Here is a 22,506-nt window from a genome sequence, read left to right as displayed (position 1 = left end):
GGAAGGTAAAATGGACATAATTTATTTGCACTGTTAACTGTTTAATTTCCTCACAATCAATGTGAAAAGCAGTATCGTTCATACAATAAAAAGATATTAAGAAGTACCTTACATACAATACACACACCAAAAAACATTCGCATTCATAATAATATAGTATTGCTTATTTTTAAAAGTACTGATGTGTAAAGATTTGTATCTAAGTATAGATATGTATCCGATAAATATTCTATTTTTATTGAATCGAGATAGCTATTTTAGGTCGGAAAGAGATAGACTGATAAGGATTGGCGAGTTCATGATTAGAAACAATAAATATGTTTTGAAAAAAGTGTTGTTCAACAATGAAATGGAATAATATTTTTTCAGTTTGATGAATGCAACAAACTGCAGTAACCCTTCAAAGTGCGACATTATGCAATATTAAGGGTTACTGCACTTTGAAACTAACAAATAAATTTAAAAGTATTTTATGCAACTGTATCGTAATAGGGGTCCTTAAAACACGAGTGTGGGTTTCATAATAGGGTCACATGAGTGTTTTAAGGCCTAATGACGTACAGTTGCATACAATATTTTATCTATATCCATATATTAAATCCTCTATCATGTGTTCCGCGAACCATTGAGAATGACCTGCATTAACTCTTACTAGGTAGGTATGTCTGCCCCACGAGCTGCGCGCGCTATGACCTGCTCTGCTGCACGTGGTCGCCCCCCCCCCCCCGTGCTGTAATGATGTATGATTTCTCATTACGATACAGCCGTGTTCATAATAGAATCCAATGTCGTAATGCTGGTCATTACCTATGGTTTTTGAACGCATTTTGAGCTAGTTTATATTGGGTGTAGATACTTTCCTTTTTGATAATCTTATTATATCGTTCGTGTGCCTCTAAATCTCCCACTAATTGGAGCCTCAGGAGGCGCACCATAAATTCAGTTACTTCGGTTGGAAGATTTGTATCTAAGTAACCTAAGTATAACAAAGTATCCGATAAATTTCTATTTTTAATACGAGATAGCTATTTTAGGTCGGAAAGAGATAGACTGATAAGGATTGGCAGTTGATGATTAGGCCGTAATAAAAATCAGCAGGGCTTTCACACCAATTGAAAGTCCCAAAGTAAGCTTCGCAAAGCTTCTGTAAAAAAAGTTAAACTAGTAGCTTGTATAAAATGTTTGAAAAAACGGTTGTGAACAATTTTTTTTTTTTTGATTAGCCTATTGTTCTCCGTGCACTAGCTGGCCCACTACATCAACGAGTTACAGTGTTGCCAATGAAATCGAATATTTTTTTCACCCTAACGCAACGCTGCAATTACCCTAAATTAGCGACTTATGCAATTTTTTTTGACCTAACAAACAAATTTATCTTATTTATAACTACATACACCGTTTCAAAACATTCTTGTTAGACATGCTTCCCATAATAGCCTTGGCTTCGGTGTCATCTGCAGTGGACGTTTTTCGCGCTTGCCGATCCATACTCTAAAAAATACTTATACCCTAATAAACAGCTGTAAAAATATCCTGCCACTAATTTAGGGTAACAGTATTGCCACTCAGATATTTTTTTACCCTAACGCTACGCAATTCCTTTAGGCACTATTTTTTTCACCGTGTTTTTATATTTATAACCTAACCTATGTCAAACATTCTGGAAATGCGCCCATAATACATTGGCTTCAGGTCATTGCAGATTTTTTTAGGTCTAAAAAAAACTTTTACATTAAAAAATACTTATACCATGATACTTCTATATCCTAAATTTAGGGTAATAGAGGGCGTTCTTATTAGCTAACCTATGTAAGTTTCGGTTTGGTTCAAAATTTGTCGTCGACTAAAAACATCGAATATATGGAACTAGATCCCATGAGACAGTCAGTCGGTATATGTTCTGTGCCCTTAACTCGTAAGTTTTCGTTACAAAATTACGTCTCGATCGCGTGTATGGAAACACGAACAGCGCCTCTAGCGGAACGTTTGCGATGTTCGTGTAACCGAAAACGTACACTAAGGGTTTAACTGTCATTAACTAAAAATGGTAAAACACTTACTAAATAAACTATGCAACCAAATTCCAAACACAATTTTAATCACGTTAAACCATGTCCTCCGAAACGACCAATAGACAACAGCAACAACATAGTCTTTAAAAAATAGAGTTAAAACCCAACTTAATGAATATTAAACAGGGAAAAATGCGAAAACCCAGCAAGCCCCCGTTTACAAACAACATAAAAAAAATTTACCAACAATCTGTTTAACTTTAAGATTAACTTTAATCTTTATCCCTTCACTACAAGACGACTATTGCATTGTTTATTTCATTCCAGTTAACCCATTTTAAAAACAATAACACTAAGGGGCTGTTTCACCATGTTGAACTTTTAAATGTGATGCCGTCTCTATTCGAACAAAACAAATAACTCAAATTGAATTTGGATGCAGCCTCTAACTGTCGTGTGAACTTTAACTGATGCTTAATGACTTTGTCTCAAGATTGAATTTGCCTCGTCGTTAGCATTGAATTTAATCCCTTTTCATTTTTTTTAAAGTTCTATACTGGTTTTGCATAACTTACCACGTTGTTACCAACCAGTATCAACTATAGAAACCAGATTAGTTACCAAAGACACTAGAACTTTGTCTCTGTGAGGACTACTGTCAGATCTGTTGCATAAACAGGTTTAATTTACAACGACAAGGTCCAACGTGGTACAGCTTAAGCTGGCACAAAGCGAGGAAATTCTGTGACGTAGGTTAACGTTTACCTGTATCTTGGAAACTTAGTGCGATCTCATTAACATAAATAAACATATGGTCAGAGACGTCAAGAGCTACCGTTGAAACTTTGAACCTTAGATAATTTAAGACCCTTGAACAAATTAGTTTAAATCTATATCTATCTATCTAATACCTTTAGACGAGCAATTCTTGTATAATATATAATTAGAATCTTGGAAACTGCTCCAAGGATTTCAATGAAATTTGGTATGTGGGGGATTTCGGGGATGACAAGTCGATCTAGCTTGGTCTTATCTCTGGGAAAACGCTTATATCCAGTTATAGCCCGAGCAAAGCTCGGTCGCTCAGGTACTTTTATTTAATAACAAAACCCTTACAGTTTCAGTTTAAATAATGTATTGCACAAATTCAATAAGGTAAGTAGGTAATTGCCTATTTATAATTAAAGAAAATGGCAGTGCCCTGACAGGGTATATTGTACCTTATGGCATGTTTACTTTAAGACGTAAAATAATTTGTACAAATGAACATGATCGCAATAAATGAATATGAATCTGAATCACCAACATAGAAAAGTTGGAAACTCCCGATTCTGAACAATTTTTGTCTCTATTTTTATCAAACATAGCTAAGAATCATCGCAAGGAAACTCGCTTTCACATAAAAAACCGCATCGAAATCGGTCCATCCATTTAAGAGCTTCGGTGCCACAGACAGACAGACATTGGCGTCAAACTTATAACACCCCTCCTTTTTGCACCGGGGGTTAAACACAAGAAGATGGAAGTGGACACGATCCGTCGAAAATATCTGTAGACTTCTCATCTGCCGCTGTGTGTGAAATTGTGAATCATCTCGGTATTGATGAAAGGAACCCTTATCTAAGATCGGTTCGCTGGCCGTCCGTCTGTCTTACTGTATGTCTACGAGTATAAGATCGTTTTTATATACATCTTAACCTTTATTAATGGTTCTTTTCGTCTAGTTTGAGTTGGATTCCTTCGATTGGTTGTATTAATCCTCTCATTTGTCTGTTTGTCTTTTTTTTTGTCGTTCTATCAAAACACTTTTTCTTACAGAACGTGTCAGCGATTACTTTCCATCTAATTAAAGCATTTACACAAATAATTCAGTAAATTCGTAAATGAGGCAAAAAATATCAACACTATGAATATGTAAGATAATGAACTTGGACGGAATCCTCAGTAATCTACTCGAATTTGACCGTTTGTTGAAATACCCAATGCACGTGACGATTTGAAGAACTTCAGTATGACTCGGATTTTTGGGGATAACGAAATCTTGTTGGGAATTCGTGTTTCCCCACTCGTGACTTCAAGGTAACAAACGTTTGTTATAGTAGCGTTTGCACCTTCTTGCCAACTCATGGCCAAATGAACGGGTTTTTACATTCATAACTACGTCAATTGAACATCTTTTATCAATGAAATCTTTTCGCATCAATGGGGTTTCTGTACCAGGCTACTTGGTGCTATAGTGCTCGGACGCTAAAAAGTCAATCCTGACACATTGCACAACTATGAAGTTCCTGATTATTGTTAATGTCAACCATTGAAAAAAAAATCTATTCTTACTACTCTGTCGCACGCAACAAATAAGCAATGCATTTTTGTCTATGATTCATATTGTTTATATTCAGAAACTTCATAGTTTTTCAATGTGTCAAGATTTCAATGTGTCAAGATTGATTTCATAAAGGCCGTTGACTATAGTATCCGTCCGTTTTAAGACTTAGGCATTTGCATCGCGTTTGTGATTGGTTAAATAACTGAGCCAATTGCTAGCAAGATTGTATGTAATGTCAAAAAGTCCTCACGTCATCTAGTGACAGCCTGTCAAGAAACGCTTTGAGACAGCCGCAGAAGGGTGTACTTTTGCAAGGAAATTCGGGAAAACATACAAAACAGTGTGCAAAGTCGGTCATAAAAGATTTACTAATAGTCTCATACAATTATTATGTGTTAGCGGTTGGGACATACTTCATTTTTTTGGCATGGAATGCCGGTGCTATAGAAATATGAATGGATCCTTTCTGTGTCAAATAATTTAATTCCTGAATGTTGATACGATCGTCTTCCAAAAGCGCAAGCAACTTGCCTAGTTGGTTTGGTAATAAATAGTTTCTTTGTTTTGTATGTCATATTGTTGCCCGTTCTATGCCCTTCTTCAACGTTTCTTGAAATACCAAAATACGGGCAATGTTGCTTGCAATATTGATCCCAGAGTTTCGCAACTAATTTCTCTCTGTCTCTCAGCGTAAATCACCTTTCGTCCACAAACAGCAGAACAAGTTTACCATTGGTGTATTTGGTGATGTACATTTCCTGTATCTCCTCGGTTGATGCCGTATCCTGTACTTGTAACTTTTACTCGTCACCGCTGCTTGTCCTGTCCATCGATCATTCGCTGTCTTCATCTAGCGTTGCGTGGTGTCACTAAACCTTGACCCATTCCTCGTTGCCCTACGTAAGCTGCATCGCTTTGAATTGGATATGCTCGGATTCCCCTTTCAGTGTTAAGATCGCAGTATATTTCATCAAGTCTTCTTTGATACCTTCCACACTATGAAATTTGCATAACTCGAAATCAACTCCCATAAGAACGTTCGCAAAAAAATTACGATTATCGTCGCTATGAAGGTAATGATCCATACAAGCGATACATGTAATGCTCTCACATTTGTGTTGACCTATACGAATAATAAGTCCAAGTTCTGAGTTATATCATCCCCATTGCTTAAAACGACTGATATATGTAGATGATATGCCAGTGTCTTCTTGTCCCACATCCTGTTCGATGTTCACAGAATAATTTCCAAGGGCTCTTGCGACAGTTGTAATTAGGCCGTGGGAGCTTTGAATAGCTTCGTGCGCGTCTGTCGACAAGGCTATTTGCTGTTCCTCCAGTCTGAGCTTCCGTGCTAACGGTTTTGAAAGCTTCTATGCTGCTAGCTTCCCGTTCGAGGTTGGGACGCTCGGTAGCTCTGGCTCACCAGTGATTACGACGAACTAGTCCTGATCTTCCGTGTTTTCTTCATGTTTTTGTTCGTCTCTTTTTCAAACAACGTTCCTCTCTCACCGCACTGGATATATCGTAGTAAAACGTTGAGCGGCTGTTTATTACTGATGCTTACTTGCAGTCGCGTTCCCGTTTTATACCGTACGCCTTTCGCCAATTCGCATTTGAACCGGTTGACATCTGCCGCTATGGACTGTTAAATCGGTCAGTCAACTTTTACTGTGTTCGATGTTTTAGAATCCATGGAGATAATTAGATACAACAGTATGGGGTCTATTATTAATGAGCAGGTAAATTTAGTTTCATCTCCCTTGCTACGGCTTGGATCTAATTTCAGCAATGGTAGTTAATAAAACATGCCTTGACAGTAAATAAATAAAAATCAAGGTAGTTTTGAAGGACGGTTAAAAAAAAATATTAATAATTTGTGGGTAGTTTTGTTTTGTTTCATAAAACATATGTGGGTACTTGGGGAGTTACAGTGACAAATTAAAACGGTGGTTGTGGTTCGTTAGTCTAACAACTGGTAGCATGGTGTACGGTTGTGTCACTCTGAAGATGAGCTCTGGTTGAGTTCAAACGCGTCATTGTAGTGTGGTTGGTGGTGGTGATAGATGGGTTTGTGTGATTTGTGTGTGTTCTTACAGTGTGGAGGTGGAGGAACTGCATCAACACGCATATTTTGCATAAGCTTAGCTATCGTAAGGTCGCGGGTGAGCAAGGAAATTCTTTTAGTTCATTTACGTTGTCTAATGTTATGACTGTACTGTAACTTCTGATTGCGTTGACTTAGAAGTTTTTTTTTTTTCAGGGCTTCAAGGAACCGCAATTTGAGTATTTGAATATGAATTTCAGTTTTCAGAAAAAGGGTCTTGACAGACAGACAGACGGACAACAAAGTGATACTATAAGGGTTCTGTTTTTTCCTTTTGAGGTACGGAATTCTAAAAACCAGCCCTACCTGTGTGACAATGAAAGTTAAGTTCAAATATGAGTGTCCAAGTCGAACAGGCTTCTTTTTATATGTCACAGTAAAAAGAACCTTGGTATAGATATTTAAGGGTGATAATATTTTTTTAGGTATGGTGAATCATACGATGGGATTTCACGAATTGTCTTATCGAGTGTGATAGCCAATCAGCTGAACATAATTAAGTAATTCCGGGTAATGTAATACTTAGATTAGTGTTATCTGAATTATTTGTTTAGATTTTGGTGTTTTGAGTCTGATAATTCAAAGGTTGGACATATGACTTTGGCTTTGCAGGTCGTTGGAACTACCACACGTTGACCTTTTATTACTTACTTAGTTTAGTAGAAATTTAAGGGGCCATCCATAAATCACGTCAGCCGTTTAGAGGGGGCGGGGGTAAGGGGTCGAGCCAAACTTCAGCCATTCTCACGCGTGTGAGAAGATCGTCTCGGCAAATTATCACGTATTTTTTTTTCAGCAAGAAATAATGTCCAGTTGTGAGAAGACTGTGTTAAATTGAAGTAAAAAATAATTTACATTAAATACTGTGGATTGTTGCTGTTGTATTTAAATTGTGCGTTTTGAACTTGTTTTTATTTTAAAATCTCACATGAGATTAGGGGAAGTGAGAGGGGTCGTCCAAAATCTCACGACATCTCGCCAAGGCGAGAGTGGCGAGACAGAGAGGGTCGAAACTCTTCACGTATATATTTTCATCTTAGATATAATTTGTGTTTTATTTTTATTTTTGGCCCTATACCTACTGCGAAGAGCGAGGTTCGGGCTTCGTACCTTGCCGTCCCGCTGACGCTAATATTATTTAATAAGTACGAGAGTGAGAGGGACGGTACAGTGCGATTTTCGGTTTTCGAATTCCGTAGTTCCCTGTTTAAATTCTTTCAAAATGATTTTTTATTTTTTATTATGTTCTCTGTATTTTGCGAAGAGCGAATAAATATTTATATTCTATTTTATTCTATTCTATTCTATTCTGTTCTGTCCTGTCCTGTCCTGTCCTGTCCTGTCCTGTCCTGTCCTGTCCTGTCCTGTCCTGTCCTATCCTGTCCTGTCCTGTCCTGTCCTGTCCTGTCCTGTCCTATCCTGTCCTGCCCTGTCCTGTCCTGTCCTGTCCTGTCCTGTCCTGTCCTGTCCTGTCCTATCCTGTCCTGTCCTGTTCTGTTCCTGTCCTATCCTGTCCTACCCTGTCCTGTCCTGTCCTTATTATCCTGTTCTGTTCTGTTCTATTCTATTCTACTACGAACACTTCTTTTCTTTTCATTATTAGTCCTACGTCTGTGACAGTGACAGACAGACGAACGGATAGCGGAATCTTTGTTGTAATAGGCTTCCTTGACTGACGGAAATATTACTACGGGACTCAATTAGAACTGATTGAATTCGTGGCATGCAAATTTTTATTTTATTGTTTTATTCATAATCAAAGTCAAATTCAAAATATCTTCATTCAATTTAGGCTATAAATACTTTATGAATGTCAAAAAACCACTGGTTCGAAACGATCTCTATTCAGAAGAATCCGGCAAGACACTCAAGAAGGTAATAAAATAGGTACTTACTTAACATTTCTTTTTTTCTATGTTGCATTACATAAATGTTTTAAACATTACATAGATGTCGATGGTACAATGTTGTCATCAAATTAAATATTTTTTTCTTTCTTTCTTGCAATTGCGGCTATAACGGGGCTTTCGTTCTGTATCTCTGTGTTAGCTTATCTGCATCATTGATAAGATAATTCAAAACCAAATTCCTGAGTGACTCATCGTAAGGACAACTAAAACAGAGACCACTATACAACTTTCTCTTGAATCGGAAAAGGACAAAATAGTTACGGCATGTTTTGAGAAACAAGGCGAGATATAGAACTTTCTGTTTCAATAGAGCGGGACGGATGGTTGGTAAGGGAGAGGGTGAATTATATATGGAGTTAGAAAGGGATGGCGGGTATGAATCATCCTGAAAATTGGGATTAATGTAGAGTGAGTCATGTGAAAGAGAAATTCGTGGAATTAAGGAGTTTGTTTGTCTTGTAACATTATTTAGGGCTGTAATAAAATACGATGATATAATGCGGACTGTGGCTTAATAAACGTAACATTTACTAACTGCTGAACGCAAAGTTGTCGATAGGTCATTATCAAGCACAACTGAAGGACTCAAAGAAAGAAGAATGAAGAAATAATATTTAGACGACCAGATGGCCTAGTGGTTAGAGAACCTGACTACGAAGCTTGAGGTCCCGGGTTCGATTCCCGTGTCGGGGCAGATATTTGTATGAAAAATACGAATGTTTGTTCTCCGGTCTTGGGTGTTTAATATGTATTTAAGTATGTATCTATCTATATAATAATATTTATCCGTTGCTTAGTACCCATAACACAAGCTTTGCTAAGCTTACTTTGGGTCTTGGGACTAGGTCAATTGGTGTGAATTGTCCCGTTATATTTATTTATTTATTTATTTTTTTTTATATGGAATCGCCAGGGTGACGGTGACATTAGTCAGCTGACACAATTTGTACAAGGCCGAGTTACGGCCGTACCCTTGCCGGTAAGGGTCACCATGCTGATTATTATTTTTTACACAAAAAAAACACTTTTACCATCCGATTTTGTGTTCGAACCTACCCACAGTGATAAACACAAAGATAGGCAGCAAGTGTAAAGGGTGGGCTGTAAATCAGCGCTGTGTGCATGCGCACTTTTGTGGTCGTCCAGTCCACAGCATACGCTGAGCCCAATCCATTTATCACACTTAGTTATGTTATAGTTATAAGTTGAATGTGGAAAATATCTTCCGTTTATTAACAATGTTTATGTTGCTCTAAGTGTGTTAATAAAGGCTTATTCTATTCTATTCTATTCTGAGGAATATTCTGGGACATGGGCAGTACTCGCGTGGCACAGCAATAACTCGATGCCCATCTGGTTACCTAATTTTTTTACGCCACGTTAGTGATGTGATGGCAAGGCAAAGCTACATACACCCTGGTGCTGCAGGTGTCTATGGGCGGTGGTGACTCTTACCATCAGGAGACCCACTTGCTCGTTTGCCATACAGTCGTATAAAAAAAATATCTAACTCGATTCTCATTGGATTATCAAATGTTTTTATCTGATGTAGTGAAGATTTTATCTTTTTATTTTATTATTTTGCAGGTGGTAGGACCTTGTGCAAAGTCCACCCGGATTGCTACCACCATCTTGCTCGCTAATCCTACCGTGAAGCAGCAGTGCTTGCACTGTTGTGTTTCAGCGTGGAGAGTAAGACCGCCGGGGAAATTACTGGCAGTTGAGGTATCCCATCTTAGGCCTCTAGGTTAGCAACGCATCTGCAAAAAAAATCTAAGGCATGCTTCTCTACCGAAAATGCTACTGATGGCAGCTCACCATAATTGGCATTGGTGTTTTGGTAAACGCATATGTTCCGCAATCCTATAGTCAAGTACCTACTGCCATCAAAAGAGCTTAGGTGAAAAACAATAGAATAAAAACATTTCTTTTTATCCTGACAGTTGAATGGACCTGGTTACCCTAGTGGTGACACAATTCGTGCGAGGTCATGACCGCGCCCCCGAGTCAATGCCCGTAACCTTGACCTTACCACATAACAAACGAATAACAGTGAAGTACAAAACGAATATCGAACCAACTAAATCGTACTCCACTGAGGAATCTTTTCACATAGTCAAAGGAGATAAGGGATCCACAGCCCTAGCATATATGCACTTTCCGCAAGAACCGGTGGTAGATTTTTTTTGACATTCGTACTGGACAAAGGCCTCCCCCTTAGAACGCCACAATGAACGACAACTTGCCACTTGCATCCACCGGTTTCCCGCCACTCTCACGATGTCGTCAGTCCACCTGGTGGGAGGCCTGCCAACGCTTCGTAAGTGCTTGTTATAGCCCAAATTGAATAAAGATATTTTGACTTTGACTTTGAAGTCCACACCCCAAACGCATGCTTGCCCAAATAGGGCACTTTCGTGAAATTTACTCTTTACCATACGTGCCCTTGTCCAATAAGTGCGTTTTTCCAAAAGCTAGCACACTTTTCTAATATTTACTTTTACTCATAACATAACGCAATATTTTTTCGAAATGTACCTACTTCTTACACGTTTGTGACACGGCCAATACAAGGTGTCTTGAGGTTATTCCGAAATAATACAACAAATAGTTGGTTTAGTTTGACCGGACGCACCTGTAAGAATGGTCATCTGTAGAAACGCGAATATACAGGATTATTTGTTATTCACTGGCACCCTTTTAACACTGAACTCCTGCCACTTAAACAAATGTTTTTTGTTTTACGAGTTTTTAAAATGGAGCCCTAAAACAAGTGACATTTGTTTGAGCGGTGGGAGTTTGGGGTTGAGGGGATGCTAGTGAAATACAAATAACCCTGTATAGAAATGGGCACCTGTAAAAATGGGAATCTGTAGAAGTAGAAATGGGTATTTGTAAAACTGGGAACCAAATAAAACAAGAAAAGTGCACTTCAAAGTCCACAATTCGGATAAGTGTGTTTTTACAAGCCTGAGCCGTAATTAATTCCGTACTTAAGATAATGGTTTATGTATCATACTACATGCGGGTCCATCCGTGCAGTGTGTTTATGTGTAGTGTAATCATTCATCGCCATCATCATCCCAGCCTCCTCCCAGAACAAGAGGGCTTGGGCCATAGTTCCCACGCGGGCCCAGTGCGGATTGGGAACTTCACACGCACCATTGAATTGCTTCGCAGGTTTGTGCAGGTTTCCTCACGATGTTTTCCTTCACCGCAAAGCTCGTGGTAAATTTCAAATGTAATTCCGCACATGAATTTTGAAAAACTCAGAGGTGCGAGCCGGGGTTTGAACCCACGACCCTCTGCTTGAGAGGCGATAGGTCAAACCACTAGGCCACCACGGCTTTTTGATAATATCAATTGTTATAGAAATTCCCCCGCTACTGTTAACTCCACAGTGTGACCTTCCAAGGCTCGTGCTCACCCCATAGATCGTATCTGAATTTTCGTAGAAACAATTTCCATGAAATTTGGCATTATTGTTATTTGTTACATTGATTTTGCTGTGATACAAAACATACAGAAAATGCCGCATGACATATTTCCTCTTGTAGTTTACGCAACGTTATGTAATACAATTCAATATTATGCAGACAAAATTTATGTCAGGTTAATAACAATGAGCCATGTTAGTATTAATAACACCAACTTCCAGGGTCTTGGACTATCGTCATACTATCTAAATCGGTTACTCGCTCTTAAGCGATAAGATCGCCTATTGCTTTCCTTGTAGTTTTCTTTCTGTGGACCTGTTTTTCTGTATCACTTACTATTTCTGGTGTACAATATAGAGTCATTGTATTGCATTGTATCGGTTTAAGTGTGAAGAGATAACAGACTGATTGACAGAAACACAGCAGTTACTTTTGCATTTTTAAGCTAGAAATTACTTTTCACGTTAACCCTTTCCTTGGCAAGTTGAAACAAGTGTACTGAATTCAAGCCTCGTTGGATTCTCGTAGAGCTAACAAAAATAACTAAAAAAAATACAAAAAGATGATCTAAAATTATGTAGGTATCCTATAAGATACAATACCAAGAAAAGTGTTAAGAAGGCTAGACAAATTTCACTCCGATCTCAAGCGACTAAAAACATACATTGCGGCACGATTTTTCTTATAACAGAAATGAAGGCCACGATTTATTTATTTTTAAGTTCCACGGGAATCGAGGCGTTTAAATTTAAGTGCTATACCTAATTGTTCATGCCAGGGAAACCGCTGATAAAAACTAGTATTAATTAAAATTAAATTGAAACTTATGACTTTATTGAACTCAAACTCACAACATTTATTGACAACAAAAACACACTACATCACAACAAAAACACAGTAAAAACATAAATAGGAGAAGAGAGAAAAATTAGAGACGTTGTGCTGTAGTGTGATGCCAAAAGGACTCAGCTCAGCATATGCCGTAGCCCTGTAACCAGAGCTGCAGCGCTGGTTTTCAGGGTTGGAAGGTTGGTTGCAGCGAACTAGTTGATCCAGCAGTTTAAAGTTCAAACGCGTCCTGCAATTACACAATAATTCATAATAATGTTATCAATTTGGGTTTCCCCGTGTCTGTCCCCAATATGGAGGACTATAGGAAGCAAATATTAAATGAGTCAAGTTTGCTTATTTACAGTCGCCAAGTATAACAGTGGAGTTACGAACTATAGAACGCTGGAAGATTATATAAATTCGCTGATCTCTAGCAACTTGTTTGTATATCATTACGAAATAATGTGTTATCAAAGCAACTTTTTGTGCCGTATTTAAACTATTCCCGTATTTTATACCGTACATTTTGTCTGTAAACAATTTTTGTACTGATTTGTGGTGTGCAATTATAGGTATTTGTATTGTATTTGCTCACCAATAAAGGCTGATAAGTAGATATTCTCTAGTGAGATCACTTCGGCTTTACATATCTATACCTAGTGCCATGAAGACGCGTGATTTTGTCAAAATTAGACATTAATGACATTGTAATAAGAACCACAGCACGCGTCATCGTGAATGACTCTAACTATATCTCTCATGTATGCAATACCATACCTTACCTACTTATAATAAATTAAATTGTTTAGATTATTATTAGTACCTGGGCGAGCGAGGTTTACTCGGGCTAAATTCGACAATAAGCGTTTTCCCAGAGATAAGACCAAGCTAGAGCTAAGAGCAAGAAGGATTTGTCATTCCCGAAATCCCCACATACCAAATTTCATCGAAATCGTTGGAGCCGTTTCCGGGATTCTGATTGCATATATATACAAGAATTGCTCGTTTAAAGGTATTAGATTATGTAGGTAGATAAGTTGGCTTATAAAATTCAGTAATTTTATCTTTAATGTCAAAAAATCTACCACTGGTTCGGAAAAACCTCTGTTGAGAAGACTTCGACATTTGAAGTTCATGATATTGTAACGTCCCTTTCACTCTTCTATAGAATACTATTAGCTTGAGGGAGACGGGTACGAAGTTCGAAAAAGCCTGTGCTAAAAAGGGAGGCAAAAAGGGGTGAGAGAGGAGGAACATTTCCAGCGACTTGATTTCCCCGAAGCTATATGCTAACTCAGCTTCCACGAACCTCTATGCTTTAAGTTTAGTAAGTATAACAACTTCTCGAGAGGCCAAACTAATTATAGATTTCAAGAGAATCTGCCGCGAAGGTTAGATTAGAAAAGATATTTTTTCTACGGAATGTACTTTTAATGAGTTCCCGATATTGTAGTAATATGTGTTATTTTGAATTTCCGTTAACTTAGAGAACATTCAAAAGGTCAAATGGAGACAATTGCAGAGGGCATATGGTCGAATTCTAGTTATTTTTTTCACAAATAAAACATTGAAACTTTCTCCTTTCGTGATATGATTTCGGTCTATCTAGTAAATCAAAAAGTGTCTAATTTCCTCATCAACTTTTCCAATTCTGACAGTCTCATTTTACAATCAGGTATTCTCCACCTTATATAGTGCGATAGACGTAAAACTCTAATTTAATTATCATATAACACCAATTACCAGCTTAACTCGATACCCCTGGAACTATGAATTGATTCATTATTCAACGGAATGGAGCTGCGAAAAAGACCAACCAAAGCTGGTTGATATTTAAATTTTCACGGAAGCTGCTCGAGTAAACTTAATTGGTTTAGGTTCTGCGAAGTTGCAGTTTCGTGTACAATTTAGCTCATGCGCTCGTCAAGTAATGGAAGTTTAAAAAGCATTTAAGTATTAAAAGAATGGAATACTTTTCCGAGATGAAAATTTACTTTTAGACTTCTCGAGCTCGCTGTAACTGAACAATATTAGTAGAAAACCTTAGTTCAGCCTCTAACAGATAAAAGACCAACTGTACTACTACGAAGCTCGAAACTCGAAGTTCGTGTGGTGCGGTCCCTCTGACACTTATACTATTTAATACGAGAGTGAGAGGGACGGTACGATACGAACTTCGAATTTCGTGTTTCGTAGTAGCCCTGCAGTGATGCCGTCAGTTAAGAATCGTTAAAAAATTAGTTATTTTTTTATCCTAAATTCTTATATAATTTTTTATTATTAAATTATATACAATAAAATCATCTATATAAAAGCTACTTAAATGTAGTCAGTTAAATAATTATAAATAATTTTTATAATCAATTACAATCAATATAAAACCAATTTTTCTTCAATTGCGTTAAATGGAGTGTTTGTGTTGATATTTTTCTAATAGCAACATTGCATGTTTTGTATGAAATTTACCTAAATTCTTGTTACCCTCTGAATTCTCAAATTCATAACGACTGAAACGTTCTTACAATTTAATTAATAATTAGGTACCTATACCAGCAAAAATCTAGTCCGCCTTTTTATTCAAGACCACATCCCGAAGAAACAATGTTTTTTTGTCCGAATAAACAAAGACGGCATTACTTTTATCTGACACTTACAGTTAGTCGACAAGTGGTGAAACAGGCCTTATTAAATAATTAACCCAAAGCTTGTTCTACAACAATGCCATCTCGTGGTGCGTAGCAGAAACTTTTTAACGCCATCTGTTGTTGGTTAGTGGAGACGCAATATAGTGCCATCTGTTGTTGGTTAGTGAAGACGCGATGCAACGCCATCTGTTGTTGATTAGTGAAGACGCAAAATCACGCCATCTGTTGTTGGATCAGTGAAGACCCAAAATAGCGCCATCTGTTGTTGGGTAGTATAACTTTATAATGCTTTTCTTCATTTTTCAGTGCATCTTTTTTTTTAAGTTTTTAATTTTATTAAAACTGGTTAAATTAAATTCTTTGCAGATACATACTGGACAATCCAGGAATGGCAAAAAATCGCAGAATTCTGGACGTTGGCTGTGGATGCGGAGCTGGGGCCATTGCAGCAGCGAAAATGAAAGCAGAAAGCGTGTTAGCCAACGACATTGATCCGTGTAAGTTTAATACCAAAAACTATCAAAGAAAATATAAAAAAAAAACGTGTAGCAAAATTTGGAGATGCCGGGGATCGAACCCGGGGCCTTTCACATGCAAAGCGAACGCTCTACCACTGAGCTACATCCCCTGTTGCTAGAAGAGCAAAAAAGTGATTCACCTTCGAATGGTTATCGAATGGTTATTTGACTTGAAAATCTGAAAATAGTTTCTTATTTACCCAAGTGGGTGTCGGCCAAGTTCGAGAAAAGATTACACTCATTTATGATTCCGAACTAAGAAAACCAAAACAAATCGTAACGTAGCTAACACTATCATTATTATTTTACCGTATTTTTTTTATTGTGAGCGGGAGGCAAACGTCTTTTTTTGTCCCGGTCTTATTAACCAAAAAAAACTTCCCACTTAATTTTCATTTAACTCCACTTACATTCAATAATTATATAGCTGTACACAAATGTATCCTATAAAACGAATAATTACCCATTTTGATCACATTTTCCCTTGTTCCATTGAACTTGATAACTTTAAATTGTAGATATGTAATACTGTTCCCTGCAACCACAGAATAAGGTAATTGCTGCATCTCAAAGAATTGGAAAACGACGTAGGTATTTTCCAGGGTTTCATTGCAAACTGTCTCCATGCTATAATATCTTCTTTTATTCTGCGGTTTAATCGTGATTAACAAACAGAGTTAGTTACTTTAGCATTTATAATATTGGTAAGAAAAATATGGCTAAAAATCACTCTACTTTATTACTTAAGTGTAAAGAGGCCTATGCGAGGCCTATTTTAAGCCCAGACGCGCGTTAAATTTTATTAAAAAACTATTACAATGTGACTGAATTTCATTTGACGCACGTTAAGACGCGTTAACCGCGCATAAATTCGCCGTCTGCATAGGCCCTTAGGATTTTATTACTTCCCTCAGTCGCCCTAACAGCAACAAACATCAACGCCTCCCTCAACGCCGTGTCCGTGGCCACGACCAGCGCCAACCTGATTGGAACACGTGTGGACTGCGACACGCTGCTCGTCGGAGACATGTTCTACGACGAGCAATTTGCTGAGACGCTGTTCGAGTGGCTGCTGGGTCTTAAGGGGGTTACTGTAAGTATTGGCTTGAAGTAATAATACGTGACGTCTCTAAATGCAATGCGAGTGTACACAGGCGCCAACCTGATACAAACAAGATATGAGAGTAGTTAGCTGGCATTTTCCGCAATTCAACGACTTATTTTGCGTTATTGGCTACTGTTCATGCTAGCCTAGCTCCTGGAGAAAGCCTAGCAGAACTCGGCGACCCAAAGTGTAGTGCGCCTGTGTATGTTCGCCACGCCAGAACATTCCAGTAGGATGTAGGTAGCCTTTTCCTCTGCATCCATGCATGCTCTGTACTATAGAAAAAATGTTGCCCAGTTTCTTGCGGTGCATTCTTCTTGGCAATGATGGTCTTTCAGAAAGCGCTGGTAGTTTATAAAAATGACGTGTAAAAGTGCCCATTGCGGCCTATTTACTGAATAAATGATTTGAATTTGAATAGGAAACTGCCTGTCATACGAAATCATACCTAGATCATGTAAGTGTTTGTTAAACAAGGCATGTCCAGTCAGAACTCCGACTAGGAGTTGATGTTGAGACCTAAATCCGCGAAGTTTGCGGGACAATCTGGGGTTGATCGTCGAGACGAGAGGGCTTTACCCAAAGGACAGAAGTAGGATGGGTTCGGATCCAAAAACCTTCATTTCCGACCTCATTATTCGTAATAAAAAAAATACTGTAGGTACGCTTGGTACATAATTATATCAATCTGTACGCATCTCTTACCTGCTTGTACATTAAAAAGATTCAAATGGTTCTAATATAGCATGCTTGATAAATGATAATTGATAAGCCAACCATAGTTCTCCATCGTTCCTGTTACTTATGAAGTTAGGGAAGCGGAATGAGACATGCGCGTTCAGTTGGAGCTCCTCCATCCGATTCACTGTTGCATTGGTCACAGCCAACGCTAAGCATCATTGTTATAACTACAACACTTTTCAAGCCACTGTTCCCATCCTAATTAACAAAGCATGTATGGTGCAGGTGTTGATCGGCGACCCAGGCCGGCACGCGCTCACAGCGCGCCGCCGCGCCGCGCTGACGCTGCTAGCGCGGTATACACTGCCGCCTGACAGCTGTCTGGAGAACCGCGGCTTCTTGGACACCACGCTATGGAAACTCAACAACTAGCAGCGTCTTATTAATTCGATATTCCAGAATATTGGACTGAAGTACAGAATTGAATATACATTTAAAAGTTTTTAGGATGCATTTTAAAGTTCAAAGAGGAGTCAGTGAATGAAATTAAAAAATCGGACGAATTTCATTTCCCTCTGACCTCTTTCTCGTTTGCCTCCCACTTATAGGTAATAAAAAAAGTACCTACTTTTACCTTGCTGAACTAATCTGGATTAATATTTAATAGACTGTAGTACCTAGCGTATAAATTGGTATGTAATACGCAGTCTTGTTGATTGACCTGATAGGGGCACAGTGCTATCGTTATAAGCACGATATTTGACTGAATTAGCATTTAATATTCGTTGGTCGCTACCCGCGTAAACTGAAAATTTCCGGGATTTAGAAGAAGTATCCTATTATGTTCATCTAGGACCTAGATTCTTGGTTATAAAATTAGCTGTGTGCCTAATTTCTCACAAATCTATCGAGACGTTCCCGTGTGATTTTTAACCCCCGACGCAAAAAGAGGGGTGTTATAAGTTTGACCGCTAGTGTTTCAGTCTGTGTGTGTGTCTGTCTGTGGCACCGTAGCTCTAAAACTGGTGAACCGATTTCAATGCAGTTTTTTTATTTGAAAGCAGGGTTTCTAGCAATGGTTCTTAGACATGTTTCGTCAAAATCGGTTTCGCCGTTTTTGAGGTAAGTATTGAACTTTGAAGTGACAAAGTCGGGGGTTTCTAGTAACAAACACCCAAACATCTTCACAAACTTTCTAATTTATAATATTTATCATGATAAACTAATTTATACAGTTTATTATACCTCAGTCTATCTAAGTTCCCAATCTGCACTGGACCTGCGTGGGAACTTCAACCCAAGTCCGCTCATTCTGAGGGGAGACCTGTTCCTAGCAGTGGGACGCATAGGCTGGGGTGATGACGATGAGTCTATCTCATCTTTAAAGCAAATGTCTTCAAGATAATGAAAAGAAAATAAAAATTTAAAAATAATCTAACTTTATTTTCTTATTAAATTATGTTTACAAATAAAGCATTTTTAACACAAAATGCGTTCGTTGTATGTTCGTTGTTAGAAATATTAATATTAATTTAATATTATTGCAGGGTAATAAATGTAGAGCAAGGATAATCTATATGTCTGTTGAATACAAAATATAGAAAATTAGTTAAAATTAATCTGTACAAAATATTTTAATTTTACAAATTTGTATTGATTGTTACTCTTTATTGTACATAAAACACATAAAAATAACAGATCGCATTGAGAAACAGATGTACGAAGGCGAACTTATTCCATAAAGGGATCTTTTCCAGTTAACCTTAAAACAAAATAAAAAAACTCCTTTGGCAGGCCCTTTACTTTTGTACTTTTACCAATAAAATAAGTAGACAAATTCTACCTAAAAATATTTAAAATAATTAAAAATATGTACATTATCGTAATTATATCAGCATACTTACACTAAAGAAAAATCGTAATTACAAAATAATTTATTACAGCGCCATCTATCTTGAAACGCTGGAATTTCGACGTTTAAAACACATAAGAAACATCCGACGGCGGCGCCACTGCCACTATCTGTACTCAGAAGTATGCAATGAAGCATCGAAAGATATTCTTGCCCATGTGTTAATAATATACATAGTTCACAATCCTTATTATCGCTGTATAATTTGTATTTTTTTCATAACCATTAACCCTCGTGTCTGCCTCTCGACATCGATTAGAAAACAGATGAAAGAGAAAATCGGAAAGTAACATTTTTCATCACTAAATAAAATGTTACATCATACTTCAAAAATGTGACAATTACAGTTAATAGTATCTCTGAAGAGCTACTCCGAAATTCGAAGTTCCTCTCACACTCCTGTTAAATTTAATTAGCGTGAGCGGGACGGCACGATACGAAGTTCGAAAACCAAACTCTTGCTCATCAAATTTTAATGCTTGCACAGTGACGAAGAAAGTGGCGCCATCATTTAGCAGCTACTTACTTTAATTATAGTACGGTTCTAAATCATCCACAGCAAAATATGAAACTTCCTAACACCATAAACCCTACAGCTGATAGTTATGCATGGTATTAGCATACATGGAATGCTTTGAACGAGCCGTGCGGCCAGAGTAGTGTGAATACGCGTCTGTGTCAGGGGCGTGCGGCCGCATTATGAGCACGGGCTGCAGGGCGAGCGACTTGCGGGACCCGGCGACAGAGGCGACATCTGTTACGTACGCGTTGTTGACTTCACCTGGAATAGAAAAGGGTTGGGTTAGATTTGTGAACTTGGCTGTTACGCTGCCGCGCAGCTCTGCTGTTTATGTCGGTGGCGAATTAATTGAAAAAAAAAATAAGGTCATGGTATTGGTAGCTTAGTGGTTCGACCAAATGACTTTTTAAACGGAGGATTGTGGGTTCAAAACCGGGCAAGGACTCCTGAGTTTTATACCATTTACGTACATTATGAGCAACTTTACGTTTGAATAAACCACGAACTTTAAGCGCTCAATCTCACTTTTATTATAAGAGTGCATGTACCCAGCAGTGGGATGTAAGTACTTATACAGATAGGAGATGAAGGTATATTCAATAATTACAATCACATACTCAAAACTGACCCAGTTGGTATACATTTTTAATCCTTTAAAGTTGAGCAGGGTCAGTGACTATTCATATAATACACTATGTATATAGTTAAATAAATAAACCAGACCTACTTCTAATTATGCATATAAATTGGATCTTTGATATTTTACATAAGTCAAGGTTCTGAGAATCGCTCCAAATTGATATATTGCTTTTAACTACATAAATTAATAAAAGTAGAAGCATAAATCTTCAGCAGAAGATATTTCAAAACGAATGACAGATTCATATCAAAGCCTACTATTTAGTACACGTGATCCAATAATATCTTTGATGTTTTAAAAACTGTATAAACAAGTATTTTTTCATATGTATTTCTAAGGTATTTCTTTCTTAATTTAAGTCAAATCTTGCAAATTGGATTTCGTTCATTTCCAGTGAATGGATTGACCTGAATTATAATGTAGATGTGACGACAATGAGATTGTAGTCATTGTAAATAAGAGTCAACAAAATGCTTACGTATTACAAAAAAATGTTGCTATCTGACGAAATGAAGCTTAGGGGATACAACCGTTTGAACAAATGTTTCTTTCTAGGTAGAGATTTTATGCTTTCTTTGATATCAACTCTCATATCTCAAATTTCCATCTGCATATTAAATGGTCAATCATTTGCGACTTACTAACCCCACTGAATCATCGCAACAAAACGCCTCATTTCACTCGCTCTCCAAATCCAACCCTACACTTTAAACATAAAGTTAAATGTACATACGCAGGACCTTGTTGTGTGTCCGTTAGCTTAACATATTCATGAGTGGAGATTGCGAGCGCCGCGGCTGTCTTTAGTTCGCGCGGGAGCAAGGACGCCAAACTTGTTCTGAGACGCCTTTCTTGCAAAGCCGTTGGAAGAAAAAACCCTAGCCCAAATTCTTTAAGTAATTGTAAATTGTTTATGCTTCAATGACGCATTTTTAATGGTGTTAAGGTCACTTTTCTTTAGATTTGATGGATAAACAGACCTTTGTAGGGACGGTTCACGGTATACGGTGACAATGAGGCCAATTTTTTTTCGACTTTGCAGAGGCCGCTGCAGGGCACGGGCTTTTCAGAATGAAAGGGCTTGAGTTGTAGTTCCCACGGAGTGCGGACTAGAAACTTCATACACATCATTGAAGTACTTGGCACCTGGTAGGTATATTTTCTGAGAGTTATTCGTTTGACAGCTACGATGTCACAGATAGACAGAGAGACATTGGGGTCAAACTTCTAATGGCCCTCTTTTTGCGTCGTGTGGGGGGGTTAAATATAAGTTGGTGTCTCTTGGCCTATAGGTAGAAGCTGAGAGCAACAAACGTATGTTTAGGTAATAGGTACCTATTATTGATGTACATAATTAAGCGGGCAGAAACATTCACTTTCATGACACAGAGCGTGGCGTCGAGAGGGAATCAGGGTGGAACTGCTAGTTACGCAATATGAATTCATTATCAAAACAGTGCGTGTAAATTGCGTGAACTTTGTCATTTTATTGCAGAATTTATGTGACATGATTAAGAAATTTGCATCTTTCGCTTTCGTCATACTTAGTTTGAAACAACCTGATGCATTATAATGACTCTGTAGACATTGGAAGCATTAAAAATAAAATATGTAAAAAAAATCTACGCAATTTTTTTTCTCGAACTTGGTCTGACAAACTGTTGTGCAACTTAATTGCAGTTCAGCCTTCAGGAAATATCTTGCATATCTTTAAACTGTACAAACCTAATTCTGCATGATGTTAAAATAATTATACTTGTAATACTAAAAGCACACGCCAATTTTAATATTATAATTATAAGATAGGTGGGCCTGGATGCCTGGATAGCTATCTAATAGTTGTACAAAGATTGTAGTTTATT

At 37.8% G+C, this 22,506-nt stretch overlaps 2 protein-coding genes and 1 non-coding gene across 3 annotated transcripts in view; 1 reads left to right on the top strand and 2 right to left on the bottom strand.

The window, feature by feature from the left end:
- Positions 1–18,071, top strand: part of LOC141440534 (electron transfer flavoprotein beta subunit lysine methyltransferase-like) — a 70,546-nt gene extending 52,475 nt beyond the window's left edge. Inside the window, exons 3-5 of the mRNA XM_074105080.1 lie at positions 15,635–15,765; positions 16,701–16,879; positions 17,858–18,071. Coding sequence (XP_073961181.1) covers positions 15,635–15,765; positions 16,701–16,879; positions 17,858–18,004 — 457 coding nt within the window. The 3' untranslated portion in view covers positions 18,005–18,071. The remainder of the gene's footprint in view (positions 1–15,634; positions 15,766–16,700; positions 16,880–17,857) is intronic.
- TRNAA-UGC (transfer RNA alanine (anticodon UGC)) lies at positions 15,825–15,896 on the bottom strand. Its single transcript has one exon. It is a non-coding gene; the product is annotated as a tRNA-Ala (tRNA).
- A 920-nt stretch (positions 18,072–18,991) lies between the features above and the next one.
- Tmhs (Tetraspan membrane protein in hair cell stereocilia) overlaps positions 18,992–22,506 on the bottom strand; it is a 52,187-nt gene continuing 48,672 nt past the window's right edge. The window contains exon 4 of the mRNA XM_074105079.1: positions 18,992–20,265. Within this exon, the coding sequence (XP_073961180.1) occupies positions 20,075–20,265 (191 nt within the window). The 3' untranslated portion in view covers positions 18,992–20,074. The remainder of the gene's footprint in view (positions 20,266–22,506) is intronic.

This window comes from Choristoneura fumiferana, chromosome 22 (assembly GCF_025370935.1).
Source record: "Choristoneura fumiferana chromosome 22, NRCan_CFum_1, whole genome shotgun sequence".
In the NCBI taxonomy this organism is placed as follows: domain Eukaryota; kingdom Metazoa; phylum Arthropoda; class Insecta; order Lepidoptera; family Tortricidae; genus Choristoneura; species Choristoneura fumiferana.
This window is presented reverse-complemented; position numbering and strand designations above follow the sequence as displayed.